Source organism: Coturnix japonica, chromosome 4 (assembly GCF_001577835.2).
Source record: "Coturnix japonica isolate 7356 chromosome 4, Coturnix japonica 2.1, whole genome shotgun sequence".
Taxonomy (NCBI): Eukaryota; Metazoa; Chordata; class Aves; order Galliformes; family Phasianidae; genus Coturnix; species Coturnix japonica.
In genome coordinates, this window is record NC_029519.1 from 34,159,405 (window position 1) to 34,185,371 (window position 25,967).

The 25,967-nt window shown below is 41.1% G+C and overlaps 1 protein-coding gene and 1 long non-coding RNA gene across 2 annotated transcripts in view; one reads left to right on the plus strand and one right to left on the minus strand.

Annotated features, from left to right (window-relative positions):
* NPNT (nephronectin) overlaps positions 1-25,967 on the minus strand; it is a 38,860-nt gene extending 12,893 nt beyond the window's left edge. The window contains 8 exon segments of the mRNA XM_015861424.2: positions 1,055-1,177; positions 2,082-2,216; positions 5,258-5,377; positions 6,234-6,356; positions 12,026-12,118; positions 17,676-17,726; positions 24,850-24,950; positions 25,861-25,967. Coding sequence (XP_015716910.1) covers positions 1,055-1,177; positions 2,082-2,216; positions 5,258-5,377; positions 6,234-6,356; positions 12,026-12,118; positions 17,676-17,726; positions 24,850-24,950; positions 25,861-25,931 — 817 coding nt within the window. The 5' untranslated portion in view covers positions 25,932-25,967.
* On the plus strand, positions 1,175-6,039 carry LOC116653338. Its single transcript, XR_004306939.1, has 2 exons — positions 1,175-1,358; positions 2,402-6,039. It is a non-coding gene; the product is annotated as an uncharacterized LOC116653338 (long non-coding RNA).

Below are 25,967 nucleotides of genomic sequence, written 5' to 3' on the forward strand. Positions count from 1 at the left end.
GTAATACATTTTAGGTTTATATCATAAGGAGAGTTTCTGTAGACATGAAATCCATGATCTGTTTTGTTATTTATGTTTTAGTCTTTGTTGATAAACCTTTCCATCTCACTGGAGATCTTAGAAGCCCCATCAAGAATTCTACTCACTTATTTTGTGGACATACAAGTGTTTGAAGTATAACACAGAGCTAAAACTAAGTTACTGTTTGTTAAACAATGAACTGATTGAAGATAGCAGGTTAAAAGGTTTTCTGTCTGCTTACTACTATTCTCTTGAATAGCCTGCTGTTTTCACCTTGTGGTGCATTAAAATATCAAATATATTACAGGACTACGTCCCATGTCATGTGTGTCCATGTATAAATGTTAACATTCATGTTGTGAAAGATCACCATAGTGAGAGCACATAACCACAACGACTAAAGCCAAAGGAAACAGGTTTGCAGTGCTCTTTAGAAAGGCAGGTGAGTGACTGACAACCAGAACCCACATGTGAACACAAGGTCCTCAAAACAATCATGCAGACAGAGCTGTGCAGCCCTGAGAGACATCACATGTTAAGGAGCTCCAATGGCCTATTCTGTACCAAGAGGGATGACTGCTTCTCCTAACACAAACATGAATCCTCCAACAGGGAAATTGTTCCAGAGAAATCCTCTCTCAGCTCTGCTAACATCTGGGCAGCGGACATGGTAAACTGCTGACATGGGGCACGCTGCAGAGTGCATGTAACAACAGCATATGAGTAATATGTACCGTCTGACCAGACTTACCCCACTTATTCACTTGTCCTCATTGTGAAACAACTTCTAGAATGAAGCTCTGAATAGGGTGAGATGAATATCTTTCTAATTATGAAAGTGTCTGGGAGAGAGGTATTTTTATCAAAGCACACCAAGACTCAAAGCTCTGACTGCATTCCCTGGACTTTCATTACCTTTTAAAAATAGCAGAGATGAACCAAGCCTGATAGCGTAATACCTGAAAATGTACAACGTAAGATTCATGCACACATTTACTTTCAGGACTTCTTTTTGAAAAGGAGAGTTACATACGTATGCAGTTTGTTCCATTGTCTCTGTAACCTTCTTTACATTTGCATTTGTAGGATCCTGGTGTATTGTAACATCGTGAATAACTACCGCACTGATGCTGGCCAAGGGAACATTCGTCTATATCTGCAATGGAAAGTTACATCAAAAATGAAAAGAAACCTCACTTCCTTCATGAAGTGCAAAAACATGAACAGCAGAACCATCATGGAAAACAGAAATTTCAAGAAATTCAAGAGAACTGAAATGAAAAAAGTTACAAGTTAATGTGGTGACTTCAGGAATATCCACGTTCGTAAACACCCAGGTACTGAAATTACTTTGTTTCATAAAACACTTCATCTTTATTGTACCTATTGTACCTAGATGGAAGCTATATATATGATGTTTATATGTTTAGGGCTCTGCACAAAGACTTCTCTCTAAAACTATATTACAACATAAAGCAGTGCCTCATTATTTCCAGGTGATTGGATGGTTGTTTTTTTTAAAGTAGAAGGATCATCCATTGGCTGAGGCAATGGGAAATTAAGACAGTGGGATCCAGGAGCATCTATGTTACCCTGTCTCCAGGGTAAGGATAGCTCTGCAGCCTGGCATGGCAGGAGCAGGGGTGTACCTCAGCCACATGTTCTTTTCTTGGATCTTGGGGGCATGCAATGGACCACAACTGCGTGACAGCTCAGACACAGCCAAAGCTGACATGCTGCTCCAAACCCACAACTGTCTCTGCTCACTGAAATCTTTGGGGACAAAGGTTCTATAAAGGAATTCCTGGAGCACCACCACTGCTCTCCCACTACCTTTCACAGGAGAACCAGTTAAAATGGGAGTCAAACATACGCTTCCAGTTCCACATTCAGTCTAGTTAGTTCTATTACTCACCCTTCCCTAAAATACAGATGCAGAGCAACCTACAATAACCTACTTCTATTTTTCAGCCATAAGCAAATGTTCCTCTTCAAATCATTAATTCAAGTTCATAAAATGCACCTCAGTTACATGCTCATAAGAAATATGTTAGTATTACCGTGGCATTGGTATTTGCCTCCGATATACATTAAATCGAAGCCTTTATGACACCTGCACATGTAGCTTCCAAAAGTATTGACGCAGTGCCTAAATCGCGGGCAGATAACTCTCCCTGTAGCACATTCATCAATATCTGTGGAAACAGAGGAACTGCATTACACATAGTAACAGGTAAAATGCAATCTATACAACCCACGTGAAACTGTTTTCACATTGTGAAAGCTGAAGTATAACCAAAGTACTTCTGAAAATGTTATTGTGAATGCAAGCTGGTCTGCCAGCAGTAACACCTGAGCACTTCTGTCTGTCTCTCTACAGTTCAGCTCCTAACCATGTGCCTGGATTCTTATGGTTCCCATGCCAGAAGCCTTCCCAAGTACGGGGAGTGATAAGAGAATGGCCTCAAAATATTCATCCTTAAAACTGTAATGGTGTTTGGCTGAAGGAAAGCTAAGTCATGCGACTTGTATGACTTTTCTCCCATTAAGCCCTGCATGGTTACTAAGACAGCACTTGGATATAGGTGAGGAACAATAACAAAAAATACCCCAGTAATTATTTTTTCAAACATGCCTGACACATTGTTCCTGTAGCACAAGCCATATGTAGCTACTCCAAATACATCATCATGTGATAAAAAGTTGCTTGCTTTTATAAGGATCTCAAGCATCCCTAATCCATGGCCTGCTTGGTGAGCTTATCAGAAACCCTCATCTGCGCAGGACTTGCTTTCAACAAGGAGTTCAAGCTAAGGCCAAAGGTGCAATGTTTCTGGGTCAGCTACCACTTGGTCACTACAGGCCAAACACTGCCTGTCACTTCGCAGTTCTTACCCTGCACTGTAGCTGACCACTCTTCCATGGAGGTGTGTGTAAGGCGACCTTCAGATATTAAAAGTGCTGAGATTCATGGCTTATATTTGCTCTGCCGGCAGCACCTGGAGTCTCATCAAGCAACATCTAGGTAAGGACAGAGCTCTGTGAAGATGTGTGATGTTCATCCAGCATCTGAAGTCTCTCAGCACCCCAAAGCTGCCGCTTCACACTACGTACTTCAGGCAGATGCCAACAGAGCCTGCCCTCACAGCGTGCAGGGCTCTCAGCAGGAGGGCAGGCTGAGACTCAAAAGCTGCTCTCACTACCACTCGTTCTATAGCCCTTAGAAACCGAGCTGAAGTCTTCTTAGTACTTGAACCCTAATACTTTTCTGAGGTAGGGACCTCCTGCGCACGGCTGCCTCTGACGCACACCACTTCTGACGTTTGCTGGTTATCTGCAGGGCACAGTTCAAGCCTTTGCTCTGCACCTCTATCAGGCTCTCAGACTATGGGAAAGCGAGATTTTGCTCTCTGTGCAATTTTTTTTTCTGAAAAGGAACACTTCAGCTGCAAGTTTCAGGACTGCAAAACAAAGTTCAATACAGAAGCAGGATTACAACCAGGAGGCTTGCTTCTGTCCTGCTGTGAGTAAGGCCGCATCACCAAACCAAGTAACCAACTTTGATGCTGATTGTAAAATAGTTTTTTGTTTGTTTGTTTTTTAAGTTGACAGGGCTATATTGTTAATCAATCCACAAGAACAACATCTAATAAGCCTCCTTTTGCAATGAAAATAATTATGATTTTCAGTCCTCACATAGCTACAGACATTCTAAAGCTGAAGTGTATACAAACCCAATCCAAAGAGCTGGGAGCAGATTTATTGAGAGCCATTAATTAGTCAGTTCCTATTTTCAATGAATACTTTGCTGAATTCTTTTTTACCTCTTTGTTACCTGTTTGCAATGAATTGCCTTCCTAGCTGAACTGTTAGGTTGCTCTTCACCAGTTGGCTGGGAGGAACATTTTAACGAGAGAATGATCTCCATGGGTTAAACTAAGAATAGAATAATGTCCAGAGGAATTTAAACCTGTGCTAAAAATAAGCATTAAATTCCCAGCTGTCTTTCAAACTCTATTCAAACTGGGATCTCATGAGCTGCAGTCAGTGCACACTTCAATTTTCTTACTACCATCTACACTGTTATTCTTCTGCATCTTCACTGCAGCAGTATCTGCACACTCCCTGGAGCTGACAAGCACTGAAGGGCTTGAGCACACATCAGGAAAAGACTAAGTTCTAGCTACAAATAACTTTGATTCTTGCAGGTGTTTACTGGTTTAGCACAACACACACTGAAACACACGGTTCTTCACCTTAAAGATAACTATCTGCCATGATGTCTGCTGTGACACTAATTGCAGTTTCTTCAGCATGTGATAATGGTCATTTTTCTCTTCTGTATGCATAGACATGCAGACATGTTCTGCTGCAAACTTCTTGGTCAACATGGGTAAGTCAGTTTAAGAACCACCTCCCCTGAGAACAGCCCAGGCACCTAACTGGATTATTAGGGCATTCACACTCTTCTATTCCTTTACTGCCAGTCTGCAGGGTTGCTACAGGCTGTGGAACTGCAGCACTGCATAGATATAAATAATAAAATCACTGGAGCATCATATCCACACAGGATGTATAGTTAATGACTAATGAAATCACATGTCACACTGTTCTTTAGACCATAGTCATGTGTGGTACAATCCAGTCTGATTAACCACGAGCACCTTTTCCACGTTCAGTAACGTGAGAACAGTACATTTCATTTTCACACAGTCTGAATTCCTGAGTTGATTTCAACAATTACACAAGAAAGATGGGAGCCTAAATCCTATTAATACTGGGAGTGTGCGGAGACCTTTACTTTGCCTCTGGGAAATCTCAAAGATGTGCACAAATTATCCCTCTAATCTCTGGTCCTGGGCATCACTTTGCTCTAGAAAGGTATGTGAGACAGCTGCCCTCCCCATTCCTTCTTCATGCAGACACACTTTAGAGGTTCTGTTAGCAACACTTTAAAATCACCCAGGAACAGGAGAGAGTGGTGAGGGCTGGGGCTTGGATGCCAATCAGCTCACACAGGCATTAAGTAGATAGCCAGTGAAATCTGCAAGACTGGAGGAAAGCAGTAGGGATCTCTGATGTAGACCACTTGAGAATAGCTGAGCAATGCATCTCCATCACCTTTTGAAACTACACGTATATTGCATTCTAAATACACCTGATGAACTTTTTAAGTGCATTCATGGTAACGGTGAAAAGTATATATTAAATATTAAATCTGCAACTGATCACTTACCTATGCAGGTTCTCCCATCAGGCCCCAGCTGCAGGCCTGGAGAAGGACAGCGACAGCGCACTTCCCCTTTCAGCACATCACAGCCATACTGACAGTTTGCCATGGAGCAAGAAAGGGCACCTAGGGACAAATAACAGAACACATGTAGATAATGACACCGACCAGAAACTGAAGATCACTGTAATCTCTGGGGAATTGAGACACAGTATAGTTATGACAGAAGTAAAGAAAACCTGTAGAATTTCACAGGTAGTCATTCAGGCTTTAAAGAGCAAACGCACGTGGTTAAAAGAAACAACAACAGAAAACAAAAATGACCATAACGGGGGGGAAAAGCACTACAACTGTAGCAAGTAGTGGAATGGAATACAGCCCTCATGAAGAAAATAAATTCCAATACATCCTATAACACATCCTGGACATTATCGACATTTTAAAATAGGAGTATCTTTAATTAAAGGTCATTTCCCTTCTCTCTCTCCAGACACTCAAAATATCCACTTTTATGAGAACAAGTAGGAACCTGATCTCCAGAGAGATGACAGTACGATTTTATACCAGTCAGACAACCAACATCTGCAGCTTTAATGATTTTACATTTATAAGGATGTAATACAGCAGAGCTGCAGGTGTCTTGCTGCAATGAAAACGGCAAGCACTTGTCCCTGAAGGCCAATTAACAGTGATTTACTGCACTGGAGAATGCTTCTGGGAAAGCTTGTAATAAAACTAATAAAATTAAACTATTTGCTCCTGGTTTGCTGAGACTAATTTCATTAGGGGAAAAAAAAAAAAAAAAAAAAAAAAAAAAAAAAAAAAAAAAGCAGCTCAGACTCCTTTGTACAAGTGCCCAATTTCCAGCAAAATTAATCTTCCAGCATGGGGCACAACTTAATTTCAGCAAAGTTTCCTGGGGAAACCCAAGCAGGGGCTTTGGAGGAGAGATGAAAAAAGAAACAATCCAATGCCTGCGTACTGGAGCATGTTCCGTCCTGGCAGAAGCATGTAGCCGTTCAGACGTGTAGCACTTGTAGCTGCGTAGACGTGTTCATGCACCGGTGTTTGCATGGCCGGGGCTTCAGTCCACACTCGTTCAGATCTGGAACAAAGAGTACAAGGGAAGGGGATGGGAAAAGAAAACATAGCAACGATGAGTGAAAAACCTACTAAAACAGGTTCCTTGAGAAAGAAGGAAAAATAAGGCAATTAGCTTTGTAGAAGCAGACCAGCAAATGTCCAGAACAAACTCTACAAAGCATGTTCTGTCCTCCTGCCACGTGGAGTTATTACTCTTCTTAGATACCTTTTCAGAAGACAGTGACTGAGAAACAAAGTACTATCACTAAATTAAGCACAGACAGAAATTTCATTAGCAAACGAATAAGCTCAGGCTGCCCAGATCAGAACTCTGGAGAAGAGAAGAAGCACATATCAATCACTCTGCATTCACTACTGGAGTGCGTTTGAAAGCAATCTGGCGATTCACTGTCATGCTTCAAAGTAAGCTGCAGCAGAAGGAAGAAAAGGTGATGAGAATCTCCTTAAAACTTGGGGAAAAAATGTGTTTTTTTATCATCCAGGCAATGCTGAAAAAAGTACCTGTGATACCAGTGATATTTTTCAAGGACAATTGCTAAAGGATATTATTTCAGATTTATAACACAGAACTCATGACATTAACTGAAAATATTAAGCCCACAAGAAAAGACGGAGTCAGAAATTCCTTTACAGCTCTCTTCCAGAAAGACATGTTGATGTGATCAGGTAGACCAGAATAATTCACTACAGAACCTCGTTATTTGTGCATCCATGCCTAAAGATGACAACGCAGGTGAACACAATAAATACAGTCACAAATCCAGCCAGCAAGCACTTAACTAATGACTCCAGTATTGCACAAAGCCACTGGAGTGCTGTTACGATAACAGCAACTGATATTTCCAGGAACTTTGCAAACAGCCATCTCTACTTTTAAACACATTCACATCAAGTGTTCCTCCTTAATCAGCTCACCAGAAAGGTAAGCTTTGGTGCTCCCAGCAATTGGTAGACACACAAATGGAGTCACCACTTCATAAGGCACCAGCTGAGAAAGACACACGTGCTTTTACAGACTAAACGCATAAGTTTAGAGTTAAACAGAAAGACGAATAAACCTCTAGTTAGAATGAAGTCAGTAATTCATTGATTACTTTATGGACTACAGGTCCGTATTAGACTAGGTCTGAGCTATAAAGAAAACAAGAGGAAGTTGGGTTTCACAGCAGAAAGGAAGTCAAATCTTCAGCTAAGACTTCCATCTATTGATGAAATACAGGCACAGGTCAAATGGAAAAGCAGCAGATGATGATGGTAGGGGAGGAGAATTACTCTGAATTTTTTATTAAAAAAAAAAAAAAGCATAAGAATGCTTAATTATTAACTGGCAAATATTTGGGGAAGCAAAGTTCTCTAGGCACCAAAGGTAGTTCCTGATAGATAGTATAGTTGCATCTATAGTATCTATAGCATCTTGCTTACACTTCCAAAACTTCCATAGCTGTTACCCTTAAGAACAGTCTCTCACAGCTGCTTCCAGAACTACTACGCAGACCAAAGTTGAAAGACACACCTATTAATGACTGTCATCACTTTAAAATCTGCTGCCTTCCAAAACATATAGATTACACTGTGACCCTTAAATATCTGGAGTCCCACAGGACTCTGAATAGCACACCACCATTTGGTATGAAATACTCCTGGTACAGAAATGAAAGCTCAGGTGTTGACAGAAACACTCCTGACAATAACCCAACCTGAAAAGACAGCTGTGATCAACTGTACTGGGATATTACATCATACAGGCTTTGTTTGCAAAATTTTGACTAAATTATTTGTTGTCTGCATTCTATTTCTGCCTGTAAATAAATGCTTTTGACCCCTTTGATTCAGGTCTAAAAACACATGGCTGTGAATAAAATGCCCGTGCCTTTAAACAGTCTGATTTTTTTAACCTTGGCTGCCATAACAGAAAGCTCAGGTCAGAAGGCATCAGAAATAAGCTGTTAGCGTAGCTCCACTTAAAGCTAAAACTCGCGTGTCATGGGTTTCCAGTTCAGCCTTCCACATCAGCTATTGAAAGAAAGATGTGTTTAACCTTATGAAGTCAGAAGAAATGCCAGAGTTCAGGAAAACAGCCTGACTACTTAAAAGCAAAGCCACATTCCAAGCAGGTTGTATTAAAGCACTCAGCCCAGCCCCTCTTATTTTCCCTGAAGTGCAACTTGTCTTTTACTTCTTTGCAGCAACGCAGGCACGTACCTGGAAACCACACAGCCAGCACACACAGTTTCCTAACAGGAATATTGGATAATTACTGGCAGGTCTTTCAAGTTCTTTAGAAAGGCCTGTGTGAATATGTTGACGGCTCCTTTTTCCTACCCCCACATTCCCACCATCTGCAACAGCATGCTTCTCACTGAAGAATCCGGATACACTGCACATAGGGGGAGCAGTGAAACATTCCTGCTATTAATATACTCTATCTGCTTCAGATGGGTTTCTTGTTCTGTAAGTAAGGACTGGTCTTTTCAAGAACAGGTTCAGGCTCATGTCAGCAGTCATAAAAAACATCGGCTATAGCAACATACCTCTTGAACATGTGCTGGTTTGAAAAGGTCAAGTTACTTACCCAAAGATATCAACTGCTTACTTCAAACAACATCTATAAAGACATCTCAGAACAAGTGCATCAAAAGAGGGAAAGAGAAAACAACAGTAGTTTCCTCTTTATAAGAGATAAACTAAAATGTATTAAACGCATGGACTAAATTCTCACATTGGAATTTAAAATGTTAATCCTTTTCATAGCATTGGTCTTTAGAAATCCCTTTAATTTCTTTGCAGGAATCTCCATGTGTTGTCCCACAGTTGAAGTTTTGCTGCTGAACTGCTTATACTGACATGTTACTGCAGTTACTACAATTACACAGTGCAAAACCACTATTCTTACTTTCAAAGTAACAGAACGCAGTAGCACAAATGAAAGCAGGCTGAAAGCTTTAGGCACTATGAAAAGGAGCTCCATAACAGAAGCAAAGCTGCTAAGTGCAAGTATTTAATTTTTAAGAAAAAAAGTTAAAATGTGAATGCAAGGAAATGACAACAGAGCTATGCTGGCAAAGCTGGGGGGCTTCTTTGACCATTGCACAGCCTCACACTTGATCTTGGACCAACTTTGGGGCACATCCAGCAGCAGCGGGGTCTGTGGGTTCCCCTGCCCTTCTAGTCACAGAACAGGACTGAACCAGCCCGTAAACAGCTGGTGAGTACATAAGCGCAACTTCCTAGGAGGACACAGTGCACTCTGCTAGTTTCTTTTAATTAGCTTCTGCAGAAGGATCCAGAACCCAAATCCATTCTGCCTTTTTCTGCCTACTAGCCAACCTGAACCAGGAAACACATCGGGTATTCAATACCAAGTTTACTCAGACTGAGATAACAGAATACCAGTGACCCAACACAAAGTCAAAGATTTAACAATAACTCATACTATAACAAAGTAGTTCAAGCTTTCATTCCCAGCAAGTTCCAACTTCTGCCTCTACCTGACCCAATAAGCAATTCCCACTGTTCTGAGTTCACAAAGAGGCTTAGAAATAAATGAAGAAGTGCAGATCCTGAAGGATGAGCAGAGGAAAGAAACAAAAGCAGGTTACAGCACTGAGTGTGGCGGAGAGTCGAGACGTTTTAGAATGCAGACGCATGGTATCAAGGGAATACAATCAGTTATTTGCTCTGCATGCTAACGACACTGCAAGTTCAGCCTGTGCATCACAGCCATTGGTCCATTAGTCTCCAGTCCCTTTGCAAGAGATTTACTATCATTTCAAGCCGTGCAGGTAGAAGGAGCAGGCCGCCTGAAATACAGGTACCACCTCACCCCTTGAAGGTGCATTTCTTGAACGATGCTCCAGGGGGCGGAATAGATGTGCTTCACTGCTCTGACCAGGTGGACTTGAATACAGTTGCTCATCTTCAGATGGTGGGAAGAAGGCACAATAAAATACGAGATGAGCAAATCTTTGCAATATGCAAAAAAGATGCTTTATATTCTTCACATGAAGACAACCTTTCCCAGTCACACAAAGTAACATTTGTACACTTGCAAAAATGGCAAGTTTACAGCTATTCACATTTGTCTATGAAGATACGTCTTAATGAAGAGTTGGTACCAAATTACTGTTGAAAATGTTTTGAAAGAAGCTTTAGTTTCATTCTTACTGCTACAAACCAGAGAGCTGGCACAAGGCATTTTCTTTCAGAATGTTCTTTTTTTTCCCCCCCTTCACTGCTTATGGCTGTTAACTTGGGATTAGAAAGCGAGAAGGGAAACACTGAAGTTACAAGATTTGTGCAGAGTTACTGCAATTTGGCTGCTGGTGATAGCAACATAATAAGAAAGCCTGGTCTAGAACTAAATGTGGAGGTTGGTGGCTCTGCCTGTGGTGGGGGAGTTGGAGATTGATGATCCTTGAGGTCCCTTCCAACCCAGGCCATTCTGTGACAGGCACAGTCATTGCAGTGCCACTGGAAAAGGACCGGCCTTCAGGCATCCTCACACAGTCACAGTGCAACAGTTCTGCTGTGAGGCTCTGTCATTCTCTTGAACTGATCCCTGGAACATGGCTTTATCTTTGAGGACCACGAACAGATGAGATGGAAAGCCTCTTTATCAGCACTCACATTTCATAGCCCAGCACCATTCACATATCCTAGAAAGACTTCCATCTCCACAGGGGAATTCCAACATTTCTTCTGCCTATACCATTACTTCGTTATTACTAATTATTACTCTAGAACAGAAAAGAAAAAGATAGCCCCTGGAGTGAACAGAATAGCTGCTATTTTAAAGTACAGTAACACTGGTCACATTTATTCTGTACATAAGTGGGCTTCATGGGATGCCGACGGTTCTAATCCATCCAGTTGTCTACACTGGGGGTGGGGTTGGGCATTCCTGTAGCCCCCTTCCCAGCCATACATTCAGATATCCTCCCAGCAAAAGCAGACTCTTCAATGACAGCTCATACTTGGGTCTCAACCTAACATGGAATTAGCATATTCTGACTCCAGGAACAGCCATATGAGGTAGAATTGATATAGGCTGTAGTGACTTGATCTGATTGATGGATGTCTGGGACATCACTGTCAGCAGGCATCTCAGAAGCCTCATGGACATCTGCCACAGCAGCTCTGTCACCAATACCATGTGTGGATATCTGACTAATACAACCCACAATGAACCAGGATGATAATGCATCTTCATCTTTTCAACTCTTATTTACACAGTACAGCTTATCACTAAGCTGCCTACGTCAGGATTAGAAACAAGAAAAAAAGATAAAGTATTTAAGAAATCATTTTTAATTGAAGAAATACTATTTCACTATCTGAACCTGAGAATTGTGGCGTTATGAAATAACAGTCCTGACCATGAAATTTAAATTACTAGATTCAGATAGAGGACAGCCCATGGATACATACTTCATGCTAATCTCCTTCATTTCACCTGAACAAAAGCAATTGTTTTCCTTGTATCATCCCACTGCAGATGCCATTTTCTCTACAGATGTCAGTCCCAGTTTCAGAAAAGCTACAGCAGTAACAGACACGGTATGTGAGTTTGTTATCCTATGCCTGCAGGCAACATACGCAGCATTCGCAAGGGTCAACAATATTTCTGTGATTTCACAAACAAATTCTCTTTCTTGGACTTCACTTTCTTACCTTGGTTGCACGTTTTTCCAGTATATCCTGGGTGGCACTTGCACTTGTTTGGCCCAATGCATTCACCGTGTTTGCATCCTGGTTGGCATATAGCTGCAAATAGAAGAGCACTCATTATTCTTTGGTTCCGGTCATGACTGACAGTGCATTACTTTAAAACAAATGGCAACAACCTAACAAAAATAGTACCGCTTATTTTCCTCCCTTAAGCATCGCTGTATGTCTCAAATACCACTGTTTAAACAACAAATGCACTTTCAAAATTGATTGCCACCCCAGTATGTGTGGGACTCACTGATATTCTATTCTGGTACAACAGGAGGTTGTGCTGTTTCTGGTGTATTAGGCTCTTCTAGTAGCTCATCAGCTTGCACACACAATGCCTACACTTGCTCTGTATTCGTGCACTGTAGTTCATGTCATTACATTTGGTAAACTGGAATATGCCCCAGCTTTTCTCATTCTGTGACAGAATGCAGATGTAACATTCTGGTGAGCTTACTATTTAGGCAGGCACAAATTAGAAAGAAAACGGAGGGTGGCATAACTCAAACACTCTGTAATTAGTATTTACTATTTACCCTGACTTCAATTTTCTAAACTATCAGTATCATTTGCAATTTGCAAAGTCACTAACTGGATGCAGCTGTAATATTCATTGATCTGACAACAGTCTATATTATAAAATTGTATGTATTAAGGATCTATTTGAACAGAGATCTGTCAGAAGGCACTAGCTTGCATTCCAGCCAGGCTGCTCAACGGGGCTGAATTAAACAAAATTAAAACAAGAATGAGATTAGTTGCAGCTGTGAAAGAACTTTGCAAATACATCTCTAATGATCCAGAGTCTTTTCCTTAAGATTCAAAGCATCCAGGATCAGCAGTTCCCACAAGAAGCAACAGTTCAAATGGAATGAGTTTGGTCCAGTGCTGGGACTGCATTTGCTCTCTACTCTCAGGGCATTTTTTTGTTTAAAAACTAGACATATGCATCCTGCAATCCCCAGAGAACTTAAGACTTTGTTTTCTATCTGTAGTACTGCCCTTGGCGGATCTTCCTAACATTGCTGCATCTCTTTCAATTCTGTCTTTGGGAATTTGCTAAAGAGCAACAGAGAGGGGTGGTTTTAGTTAATGCAAGATGCATCTTTCCTATAAATACCGTCCAGAAACAAAGAAACAGGATTCACCAGCTAGCCAATGCAGTTTCTGTTTCTGCAGAAGCAGCTGCAGTAGTTCAGTGAAGTACTGGTAGGTAAGTTTCAATGTATGTCCTTGTGTAATGGGCAGAAGAGTCAGAGGAGCACTGGGATATCACAAAATAATTCTAGAGCATTGCAGATGGAAACAATTACTGCTTTTTTAATCGTTACAGTCACAAAGACACATGCTCTATTTTAAGAGCTAATTTAGACTCTATATTTCTTGTCTTCTTGACATCACAAGCTCTAGTTTACCTAGAGGTGATGATGGAAAATGAAGACCAGCCTCATGACTTTAAAGCCATTGGGAAGAAAAAGAAAGAGATGCAATTAATCCATACTAGAAACAGAAATAACTATGAATATGTTTGCAAAAGTTTCCATAAAATTTCAGCTGATCTTCAAAGAAAATCCATACTGTAAAGCAGGACCCAATTAGACAACACTAACTTACCAGAAGCACACAAAGCACCACCAGCCAGGTATCGGCTTGGAATGAAGTGGCAAACTTCCCTGAGTGAATCTACCACAACTTTAGTTTAGCTGACACTAAAATGCCTTTCTCTCCTCAAATGCATGAAGCATACATTAGCAGCAGCTCAGATTGCAAAAAGAAGATCTTAGAGTTGAAGACAAAAAGCCTTTCACAATTTAGAAATGGAAAAGTGTATCTAATTCAGAAGATCCAATATCTTTGTCAAGAGGAATCAGACTTTATTTCTTTCCACAAGTTCCTTTTAATTCTCTCAGTCAGCCAAGTAGGACAAAAATTCTTCATTAGCGTGAATAAAACATCTAAAGCAAATTACACAGAACAACTAATTACAGATAGAAGACATGGGTGATGGGATCTGTGGCATCCTCAGCAGATCAGCTAGTCTAACATATGTTAACCAGCTTAGCCCCATAGGATTATCTGCAATATTTGATGTCCTGTATGACACACAGATGGATGAGTCCTGATCTAGACTATCTCTTACTCTGAAGATAAAACTAAGAAGTGCACTTAAATCTCTCGTGTTTTTAAAAGTCTCAGTTAAAGGAGACATCAGTGCCTCAGCATCCCACAGCTTAAAAATCCCTACTCCTAATGATTGCCTAAGCACTATCCATAAAGCCAAAGACATTACAAAATGCTTTCTGCACATAAACAGGTATTTGGAAACCAGCTTTTACTGCCAAACAGGATAATTGAAGAAATCTCTTTTATTAGAATGTATTCTGTATGCCATAGCTACCTGAATGTTGCACAACTTCAATAAAACATTCTATTCAATTTTAGTTCCATATTACAGCAAAAGAATTTCCATATAAAAGGGAAAAGCATTTTGCAGCGAGCTTTGCAAGGCATGTAACTCAACCAACACCTCCAAACTTCACACAGCATTTCCTACATGGAATCTGTCACTGTCACCAAGCTATTTACATGACTTCCCATAAACCTAACCATTGCGCTCAGAGCTTCGGCTGTAAACTACATTCAGCCAAGTCTGTACAGCTGGCTGGGGTTACACTGGCTACATCTACGCTGCCTTTTGCACTACACCTCTACCAGCTTCCCTAGGCCCAGAGGGGTGGGCAGGTTTACACTGCCTCACAATTGCTCCTTTACAGAAGTCTTTAAAAAGTAACTTTGAATAAAAAAGTTAAGTTGTATCATAGAATCATGGTTTGGTTTGGAAGAGTCCTTCAAGACCATCTAGTTCCAACCCCCCTGCTATATGCAGTTACCCCCCACTACACCACGTTGTTCAAAGCCCCATCCTGTCCTTGCTTAAACAAGCTTGCCCCTTGCCAAGTAGCCTTCTCTGAAAGCATTTCAACTGGCATTCTCATGGGACAGTCACATGAGCTGGGACTGAAAAAACTCCTTAGCACAGCTATCTTCATCATTAGGCAACTGTTGTTTATTTATCTAGGCCATAAACCACAACTAAACTCTGCTTCACTTTGTTGCCCAGTTCATTCAGGAGATACCAAAAAATAAACACCGGTTTCATGACCGCCTCAATTCAATCTTTTCATTTTAAATTATTTTTGGGGCTGACACAAAGACTTGCTTTGTCTCAGTTCCAATTGACTTGAATGGGAGGCAAGGAAGTATCTTTTAAGTCTTTCATTTAGCCAGAAATCTAACAGAGTACCTATTTTGAAAGTCGGCAAGAACTACCTTTTCTTCCAAAATAAGATGATAAATACTGCATTTTAAGCTTCAAGTAAAACTCAGGACAAATTAAATCCTGTAAAAACAATAGAGAACTGAAACATGAGCGAGTGAATTGGGTCTAGAGTTGTTTTTGTGGGTTTTTATATCGAGTGTGGGAGAAAGAATTCCTGGTGAAATGCATATGCCCTCAGCATGTGTTACACTTGCGTAAACGCTCAAAGCCACCCATCCTCTCAGACACCAGGAACAGCTGGTGCATCTGAGCGTGACTGAATCATTCTGAATTATGATTTTTTAATTGCTGCTTAAGTACATAAATGAAGCATACATTCAATTGATTCATTATGGGTCTACAGTGTTGGTGGTGGGAGGCGTTGCTGTCATTTGTTTTTCCACCTTTATTTTCCCCCTGCACTCAGCTCCCTAGAACGTTAACAACTTATTAACTCCATTACCAAGTGCTGCTTGGTGGAGTCCTAACGAGACAGTTGCACTACTTGACTCCTACTAACCCCTCTTCCTTATTAATGACCAGCAATGAAAAATCCTGAACTTCTCTACCAATCTAATTCTCATCTGCTTTTCCAACACTTTGAGCTATGTCTTCCATAATCCATATTGACCATCTGCCTTGCTCATCTATTTCCAAGTAGCACATAGCCTCTTTTTTATCCTGACCCCAACGCAAATCCCAATTCCTTAACGTTCATTTTGCCCAAACACAGGAAGTAGTTTACGCATCAGCCCATAGATTATTACGTACAATTCATCTTCACAAACTCTTAACTCTTACAATGATGAACCCACAAAAGACTTCCAATCCTAAGATCACTATTTATGCTCCCACAGTGCCAACTTAAAAGCAAGATTTGCATCTTGGTGATAGAAAGCTTTTTTCTGTGCTTTCTCCTTCACCTGAAGGTGTCTCCCCCTTTCCTGTGGCACCAGCAGACCATAACCTCAATCTTAAGTCCTGTACATCTTTTCCTTCAGTCCATGTCTACTTCTATTTAGTCTTTGTAATTCCACCTGCTTCTTCCACAGGTACAGGCAGCAATGTCTGTGATTCAAACGTTCAGTAAAATAAGCATATCTCACTAACACAGCTGTTTAGATATAGATATTCCCCCAAAGTATGAGCTACTTTTAACTCAAATCACTGCAGCTCTTTCAAAGTTACATCTTTCTTCTTTGCTCCATCACATACAAGGACACTCAAATGTGTTTCTCAACTGCATATGGAAATCCAGACTGCAGTTCATGAATGCCTTGCTGGTCAGAACAACACTTATAAACTCACTGAGATATATACCTATAATACCTACGTGCTTTAGAGCTGTTTAAAAAGTGGTGGGAATTTGGTCTAACACAACGCATAGAGAACAGTATTCTCTTGTCATGTTTTTCATGTTTGCCTCATGACAATTCCTTAAAGAACAGTGCTTTATCACCTCAAATACAGGTTTGTTATACAGATCTTCCTGTGTTTCTACCAAATTCCAGGCAAGCAGGAGTGTCACCACACATGGTGGCAGAAAAGAAATGTGGCCCTACCACTAACTCGGTTATAGTAACACCCAGTGGCTTCAGTGCAGTAACTTCTATATCGCAGTAACAAAGCCAACTTTAATGCACAGCTGATGGCTTTTCTCCCTTTCTAAAGACTGGTGCTCCCACCACCTGGATAAGTAAACAAGACATACCACTTCTCAAGCAGAAGTCTACAGCCCTGAGTACTAATCTAAACTAGCACTGCTGTAGGCTGGGGGCTGCAGCATTTCCCTGCTGTAAGAAGGACAAGCTGTAGAGGAGGTGCAAAGCAGGCAAAGGGGGGATGTAAGAGCTTCAACCATCCCAAACCAGCCTCCTGCTGCAAAATTCTATACTGTGAGAGCAAATTCAGGCCTCCCTGACAGCTCGTAAATGTGACGCTGGGATTATAAACAACTTATAGAAAAGCAAAACTATGACTTAGGGCTTGACAGTAAAATAAAGAAGAAAAGAGAAAGGAAAAAAGGAAAAAGTGCAGTGGGGTAGGAGATAAGATGCATGTCATCAGATAGGAGACTGGGATGAGACAGCCTTGTTTTCTTCCCCCTCCCACCCTCTCCATGCTCCCCAAATCAGATGCTTCAAAAATATTTAAAAGGGAAAAAGAAAAGAACATCTACATCTTCTTGCCACGTATTATAGCTTTTATGTACAATTAGTGACTTAGAGGCCACAACTCCAAGCCATAATGTTTCCAAAATTATTTCAAGAAATATGTTGGGCTAACCTTTGGGCTGGCACCTTAGGCTGGCTATTCTCTGCCTTAAGACGTAGAAAGCTGTAAAACAAATATCCAAAAAATAAAAAGAAAAAAGAAATTCCAGCTTTTTGCTTTCTTTTTCCCCCTCCCCTGTAAGGAGGATGGACTTGTCTGGGGCTTTTATCAACTTGTTACATTCCTGGAGACTTACACACATTCAACAGTCAGAGCTTTTCTGAAATAAAGAAATAAGTTCTGGCACACATTTAAAAATAGAAACACCTTCCATCTGCATCGCATTATGAGATTTAACAAACACAGTCTGATACATAAGAGTAATTAAATATCATGACGTGATGCTATTCTTATTCAACCAAGGAGCTACTTTGCCATACAATATTGCACAAATTCTCGTGTTTCATGGTTTAGATCCCACGTTTCCATCAACAGAACACAAATGCTTTTCTTAAAGAGACAGTATCCTTTCATTTAAATATATGTGTATGTATCGCTAATGCTGCATAACATAAAATAAACGTAAAAGGTTTGCAGCAGGATGTTAATTTGAGAGTAACTAATATCACTCATTTTAAAGCATATGAACATCTGCAACCAATGCATACACTGGCATATACATTTTTATGATGTTTCAATTTTGATCGTCTAAGCTGGAGTTAACACTTAGAGACCTTTTCAGCTCTTACTACCATATGAAACTAAATATAATACAAAAATTAAATAAGATGGAAACAGATCTACATTTCAGGTTCACATTAAAATGATTTATTTGCCAATAAAATTGAATATTATACACACATCTTGTCAGTCTACACAACCATGTTTTAGAAGGTAGCAGTAGCTCTTTGTATTTTAAGTAATATATGACCAATGTTTAAGGGTTTGCTCTGACTGTCACTTCTATTGATTTAGATCTGTTTTAACCAGCAAGCCCCTTAATGGAGGGAGGTTGCTGTTGTTGGGCTTTGAAGGAAGCTCCATATTCAAACTGACAATATGATCAGAACATACTGGTGACATTTCCTGGGGACAAAGTGGACTGCAGAGCTGTTATTCTATGCAGAAAAGATGTAATGGAGGAGTAAAAAAGGATACTGTATCTTTAACATAGCAAAGCTAGAACTGCTTTAGAACCATAAAGGTTCTAAAATGAAGAAATCCCTACAACACTGACTGAATAAAAATAGCAAAACCTCATTTATTTATTTTTTAAACTGCATGGCAAAATTAACTAAGTATCGCAATTCTGTATTGGTATTTTTCACAGAATAGAAATTTAAAGATGCACAAAATTATTGGTCATTTTATAAAATCCACTGCATGTGGATATTCACTAAACACTGCTGACGCAATGCATTAATATATAGACTGTGTCGCCGCAACCACAAATTTAGTAACAAAACTTGTGTTGATGTTAATGAGGTTTCTGCCATGGGGTCAACCTCGTGGAAGCCAATGCTGCCAAGGGGCATTACTGACCAAATTATGGTTTTATTTCACTAAAGATTTGTGCATCTTTGACTATACAGAATTGCCATTTCCACTTAAAGCATCGTGATGCGCAACAAACACAAGTCCTAAGACACACAGCCTCTTCTTCCATTGATGTATGACACGATTTGTGTGGGTGAACTCCCATCAACATTACTGTTGGTTACACAAAATCATCCAGGCATCAATGAGAGCACAACCACCTCTTCCCAGCCCACCAGCATGCATCTCTGTAAATAAATCACACAGCATAGACACACATTAAGACAGAAGCAGCAGCATATACAGTACGGGTTTCTCCATAGCACTTGTAAAAGGCAGCAGCATGCACAATTTCAAGCAAAGCATTTGGTTATATCTGCATCTGCCATTTCAGCTTGCACAAGCTCCCCCCCTCTTTACTGCAGGTCACCTAAGAGCTTCCTGCAATAGCATGCGTTTTACTAGGTTGGACTAAATCTTAATGCTCGTCTGACATCTTCCAATTGACTTTTTTTGGTGCAATGTTTAAATGAGGTGTAAACGGATTGCCTGACTTCTACTTTTACTAATGGATTACTGTTAAGCTTCTTGACTGTTCTGTCCCTAAGCTTTTAATGCTAGCTGGTGTGGATTTACTGTAAGGTGGTAGGAAAAAATGAAAGCCTTTGCTGACTTATTCTGATTTTCTTCCATAGGCAGAACAGTCAAATCTCAGCACAAGGCAATAACCAGACTGAGCTGCAATAGATAGGTGCTCTAAAAGGGTGCACTCATCTTCACAGTCCCTTCTCAAGATAGACTTCATTAATTTTGTTAACATTTAAGGAGAATTCAGAAATGAAATAATCAAACAAAAGCAAAGCTTGTTCAATTCATTTTCAGTGAAATTTTACTCCCCTTAAACATGTTGGACAAAGCTTTCTGTCCACTAGACAAACCCTCAGGATTAGCCCTGTTGACTTCACTAACCATGCAAGCTCATGCCAACAGAGGACCTGACAGTAGGCCAGCATCAGTTTACAGAAGCCGTGGATTCAAACTTGGTATTTTGTACATGGGAATGCAGCAAAACCACACTTGCTATTGCCTCTAGCAAAGGAGTTGTCCAAACCGTAACCTAGAATGAGAATTCAAGCACTTTGCTATTGCTTCTCTTAAGAAATCTTGCTCAATTTTTATAATCTACATTAAATTAGTGGTATCTCTTTCTGCCAGCTCTTATTTAATAAAACAGGTTTAGTTCTTGGCTGTTAAATTGCAAGTGAAATTATGAAGCAAAAAGCAGCCCACATCTTTAGTGTAGCTTGACTACATATAACTAGCATACAAATGAACTACAAACAGGCATGCAGCCAAGTATAAAGCAGGTGTATTTTGTTCATGACAGGCACATACATTTGGAAATCATTTTAATAGCTTTAAAACAACAACAGAGCTTTTTGCAAGCCAGCTATAGCAAGGCAGGTAGAATAGTCCTAAGGATGCCTTTCAAGGTACCCAGATGGATCAGTGGCAAAAACGTCCACAAATAAAGAACAACTAAGTTTAAAATAGCCCTTAGTATGGCTTGCTGGAAGGAGAACTTCCACTTTCATTGTGAAGAATAAATAGCATCGCATTACTTCTCACATATATCATAGAACCATAGGCACAGAAACCTTAAGTTGGAAGAGATCTTTAAAGGCCATTTAGTCCAACTCCCCTGCAATGACCAGGGACACCACAGCTAGATCAGGTTGCCCAGAGCCTGATCCAGTCTCACCATGAGAGTCTCCAGGGATGGGGCATCAACTGCATCTCTGAGCAACCTGTACCAGTGACTCACCATCCTCATTGTGAAAGACTTCTTCCTGACATCCAGCCTAAGTCTACGCTCTTTAAGCTTTAAGTCATCTCTCCTTACTCTCATAGATCCAGCTAAAGAGTCTATCCCTTTCTTTCCTGTAGCTCTCCTTTAGATACTGAAAGGCCACTATCGAGTCACCTCAGAAATCAGTGCTTCTACTATTGCATATTTTAATCTCCAGATATGCTCACCATGTTCCAGAGCCCAATACATGTATGTGTATATTCACAGCTGTGTGAAGGCATTTTTTTTTTCAACTGGTATGTGAGTAAAGTACGTTTGTGCAAGATGCATGCAATACTACATGTCCCAACTTGGTTTTCCCCTATCCATCTGTATACTTCAAATGGGTTCTGGGTTAGGATAACACAGTACCACAGATGCAGCTGCCTTGCAACACAAAAGCAATTATGAATGTACTGTCCATATCTGTTCTCACCAAAAAAAAGCTTTGCCATGGAAATTCAAAGTCATTTACAGTGAAGAAAGAACTTCAGATAAAACCTTCTACCTTCACTTTTGCTCTGCTTTACAGTTTTGCCATGTGCACAACAATAACACACAAAAATGCAAGAAAGCCTTATTTCTACAAGGTCAGATTTCAGATGTACATGTAAGGAAGCACATGTAGAAGTCCCGATTGGTATAATTCATTCACAGAAGGCAGAAGATATTTTAGAGAATAAATTAAAGGAGGGTTCAGATTTTGACTCCTTCCTGCACACTGTCAAAAGGACAGCTGAGTTATGCTGACTTTTGTGTGACTGAGCAGCACTAAGCACAGTTGTGCTGGATACCCCTAAGTCAGGCAATGGGACATAAAAAGGAATCACTCCACACTTTGGAAAAGCAAATCTAGCTAACGTGGTTCAGTTTCCAGGTGCATCTTTATAGATGGATGATGAATCACAGGCACTTCACTGCTATGGCTTAATGAGTTACTACTTGTCAGCTGGGCCACACTCCTGCCCTTCTAAAGCTGACATTACCTTAAACCACACAGCTGTCTTAAGCTGCCACGTTCTTTCCTCAATAGGCTTGGGCAGGAGACTGGCCCACATGTGTTTGGTGGAGCAACTAGCACAACTTCAGTAGGAAATATATCTGAGTACATTTGGAGCTACTTGCCTGTGGCTTATCACAGCTTCCTTCTGGTAACTCTATGTTGCAGCTCTCTCATGTATCAGAGCCTGTATTCTTGCTATTCTCTGTCTCCAGCATGGCACTCACATTTGCTGTCAGTAAGAGAAACTCAAAGGCGATTGGTGTATATACAGCAAGTTATGCGTGAGTAAACAGGTGAGAGTGCAAATGTGCTGTAGCACTTGCAGGCATAGCAAAGATGATTCAGACCACTTGGCTTGAGAACAGCCGTTGATGTCCATTAATAAAAAGCTCAGCACTGTTGTCTGAATATGGACCACTTCATTTTTGAACCTACAGTAAACAGGGTCTCACAACATGGTTTTAAGTCTGATTCTATACTTGTTTTCATTACATAAATACAATTTATTCTAGAAATGGCAAAGAAAACATACATCTAGTAAAGGAAAGTTAACATTTATGCCGCTCATTCTGGGGACAGGATTAAGAGGCTTGCCTTTCCCTATAGCATACTTGAATTTTTGGAACCTTTTCAGATATACCCTTTCATACAGTAAAAAGCTCAGGGCTTCAGTTGAGGCCAGGAATGCTGCCTTCCGTGTGAGGTTAATCCTTCATGTTGAATGCCACATTCCCAAGGTGGAGAGCTTACTAGAGATTTTCTATTTGGCTGCCAGCACTAGAAAGATTCACTTTCGTCTGGTGTAATCTCCCACTCTGTGATACGACTGGAATTTTCACCACCCACAAGTGGAACAGACTTCCTTGCTTTACTTTTCTCAGAGTTTGGCTCCTGTTTCAGAGCTAGAATTAACTGCTAAGGTTTTAAGCAAGGTCTTCACCCACACACTTGAGGCTTTTCTAAATTCTCAGTAGTCTTTAAAAGCAAAGAAAAGAAGGGAACAATATTTCTACACTTAAGTGAGAACCATATTCCTTTTATAACCTGGTCTATTATAATCACGACTACTGGAGATGACCATATAGAATTGATCCCTGCACTCCCTGGAGGAGCGAATCACGTACTTCAACAGTAGGTGGAGAAGAGAATCCACTTAGATTCAGCATTAAGTAAAGAAGATTTCTGGTATCTGAAGAAGATGGCAAATTGCTATAAATGATCTTACTGACAAAATCCAGAGTAAGAAAGATGAGAAAACCCTCTGTACAATATATATATATATATATTTTACCTTTAGTTATGACTTTTTTGCTAGTATTACTTCACACTGTTGCCATCTCCCAAGACTCTGAAAACAGCAACCCCAAATCAGAGTTGGGGAGAGAGAATTGAAAGGGCAAGTATATCTGTAGCCGACTTCCAGCTAAATGTAAGCTTAAATTTATGGCCATCAAACAGGAGGAGACTTGTCTAAGTGAAAAGCCACAGTGAGATCTCTTTTATTTCAGTGCAAATTATTGATACTTGTCAGTTAAACGTCCATAGCCTCAAACATTTAAATGCTTAACAGTTTCCAAATACAAGTTCAAAAGACAGACATAGATTCTATCACCTCTGGAGTAGATGCAATCAACTACTTCACATTATTCTTCCTTCTCTATAAACATTCATCTCAGGGAAAACATTACTTCCGTTACCAGCTACAGCCTTAAAACTCAGAATGATTCATGATCCAGGCTCAGAGATACCAATCTGAGATCTTCTCATCTGATAACAGTAGCAGGCGTGTTATGTTCCAAAAGCACTTTACATAGCTTTTTCACCAGTCATCTTATATACCTATTAAACACTGCAGGCTTTTAACATGCTTAGGATGGAAGAAGCCAGTGTTGCCATTCACAGATTTGAACAAAACCTTTGCTGAGAGCGTACAGTTGCACTGCCAATGCTACTTCTATCTTTTGCCTTTCCTTCTTCCTGCTGCCTGTCTGTGTCGCTGTCCTGCAGCCTATGCATCTAACAGTATTCAACACCTGTTTTGCTTTAAAAGTGGCTTGGCAGAAAATAACCTAGTCATTTGCATCTTAATTTTAAAAAAAGCAAGGAGCACTATTTATAGGTTCAGTCCTGCAAAGACTTTGGAGAAATCACTCATGTGTGAACTGTGTGTGTGTGAACATGTGAGCCAGTGCTCCCTGAATCAAGTCCGTGATTCCTAACAACCTAAACTTCTACACCGCCCTACCTGCTACCATAGAGTACTTTTAGAAGATGCCCTTAATGATGAAGGCTTCTCTATTTGGTTATCCTGCCATTATAAGGGATTCTAAATAGCATGTTAGAGTAGGACTCTAGCATATTATAAGAAAATTATCTTAGAGATGTTTCTCTTCACGTGCGACCCAATAAAAGGATGCTGTCAGGCTGGTTTATCCACCCTTAGTTTGAGGTTACTGTAAGAATGCTTGATCTTTAGTATCAAATTGAATATATCTATTGGCTTTTAAAATGAGATGTCAATTATTTAGATCTCTTTCCCATATATAAATATTCCGGCCTGCACTGCCTGTAACGTGACACTGCAGTGTTATGACAGGTTATTAGGAATGAAATGAAGTGGAAACAAAACAGAAATTCACAGATTCTCATTGCCTTACACGAAGTTTACTCTTCTTGATTGAAACAATTTACAGAACTGTTAATAAAAGGCTGGATTTTGACCTGACAACATACTTTTAAGTCGGACTCACACGTGCAAAAGCCTTGGCCGTCCATTATACGACTGTGTGCAGATGGCTAAGTGCACGTACAAGCCTCTCCTACAAGTGACTAGAAGCCCCAGCAGCAATGATACTCACGTTGGCACTGTCCCCAGGCCATACGGGCCCATCCCCAGCAGCAGTCAATTCTGCTTCCAAACCGGCACAGTCCTGCTGAGGAGATTATTTGTCTGGGCCACCTGAATGAGACAGTTCAAAGACAGCTGGTGAAACGCTTTGGGAGTAACTAACTAAAATCATTCCGTCTTAACAACAACAAAACTAATAAACACCACACTCCTGGTAAAGGGCTCTGACTTGAGCCTATGATATTTCTGTTATGAATACAGCGTGTTGTTCAGATGCCGGACATAGCTTTAGGCAGAAGATAATTGGCGTTAACGCCGTACAACCTGAAACAACCGACACGTTTCGCAAACGTGCTCGCTGCTGCCACTCACAGGTCCCCATTAAATTGCTTCAGACTTGTGAAATTATCTATAGCACGCAATAAACCACCATCGGGAATTTCAGCATTGAATTGTTTGGCGATATGTCACCAGATTTTCTCACCGAAACCTGAAGGGAGTGGAGAAAAATAAATTGCGCCCCACCTGCCGCTCCGGCCCCGGGCAGGGGCTCTCCTCTTGCTCTGCTCTCCTCGCCCCGCAGTCGCTCTCACCCGGCTTCATGTTAAAACTTGAGTTGCAGTTCACCGTATTCTGTTTCTAGTGCCTCCAGGCGTCAATAAACTTATTTTATTTTCACGGCACGTGAAGCGCTTCGCGTTTAATCCTCACAGAACCCTTCTAACAGCGACCAACTTTCTACAGCCGTGACGGCGCTGACGCCCCGGAGCCGAGCAGGGGCACGGCCCCGGGCAGGGCAGGGCGATGCGGTGCCCGTACTCATCCCCCGAGCCCGTGGGCACCGTCCTGCGGCCGCCGGCTCCGGGGCACCTCGCCTGGCTGAGGAGACGGTCCCTGGGGCCGCCGAGTTGCCCCCCGGCGCCATTCCGCACCCCGGCCGAAGCCCTCATGGAGCACGGCCCGTCCCTCTTCCCTCCCGCGTTACCCCCCGCTAGGAGCTGCCCCTTGCAGCCGGCCCTACCTTCTGTCAAACTCTCCGGCCGCCCCCAGGGAGAGGCAGGAGGCCAGCAGCAGCCGCACCGAGAGCTCCATGGCCGGCGGGGCGCCCCAGTGAAGCGAGCCGGCCGC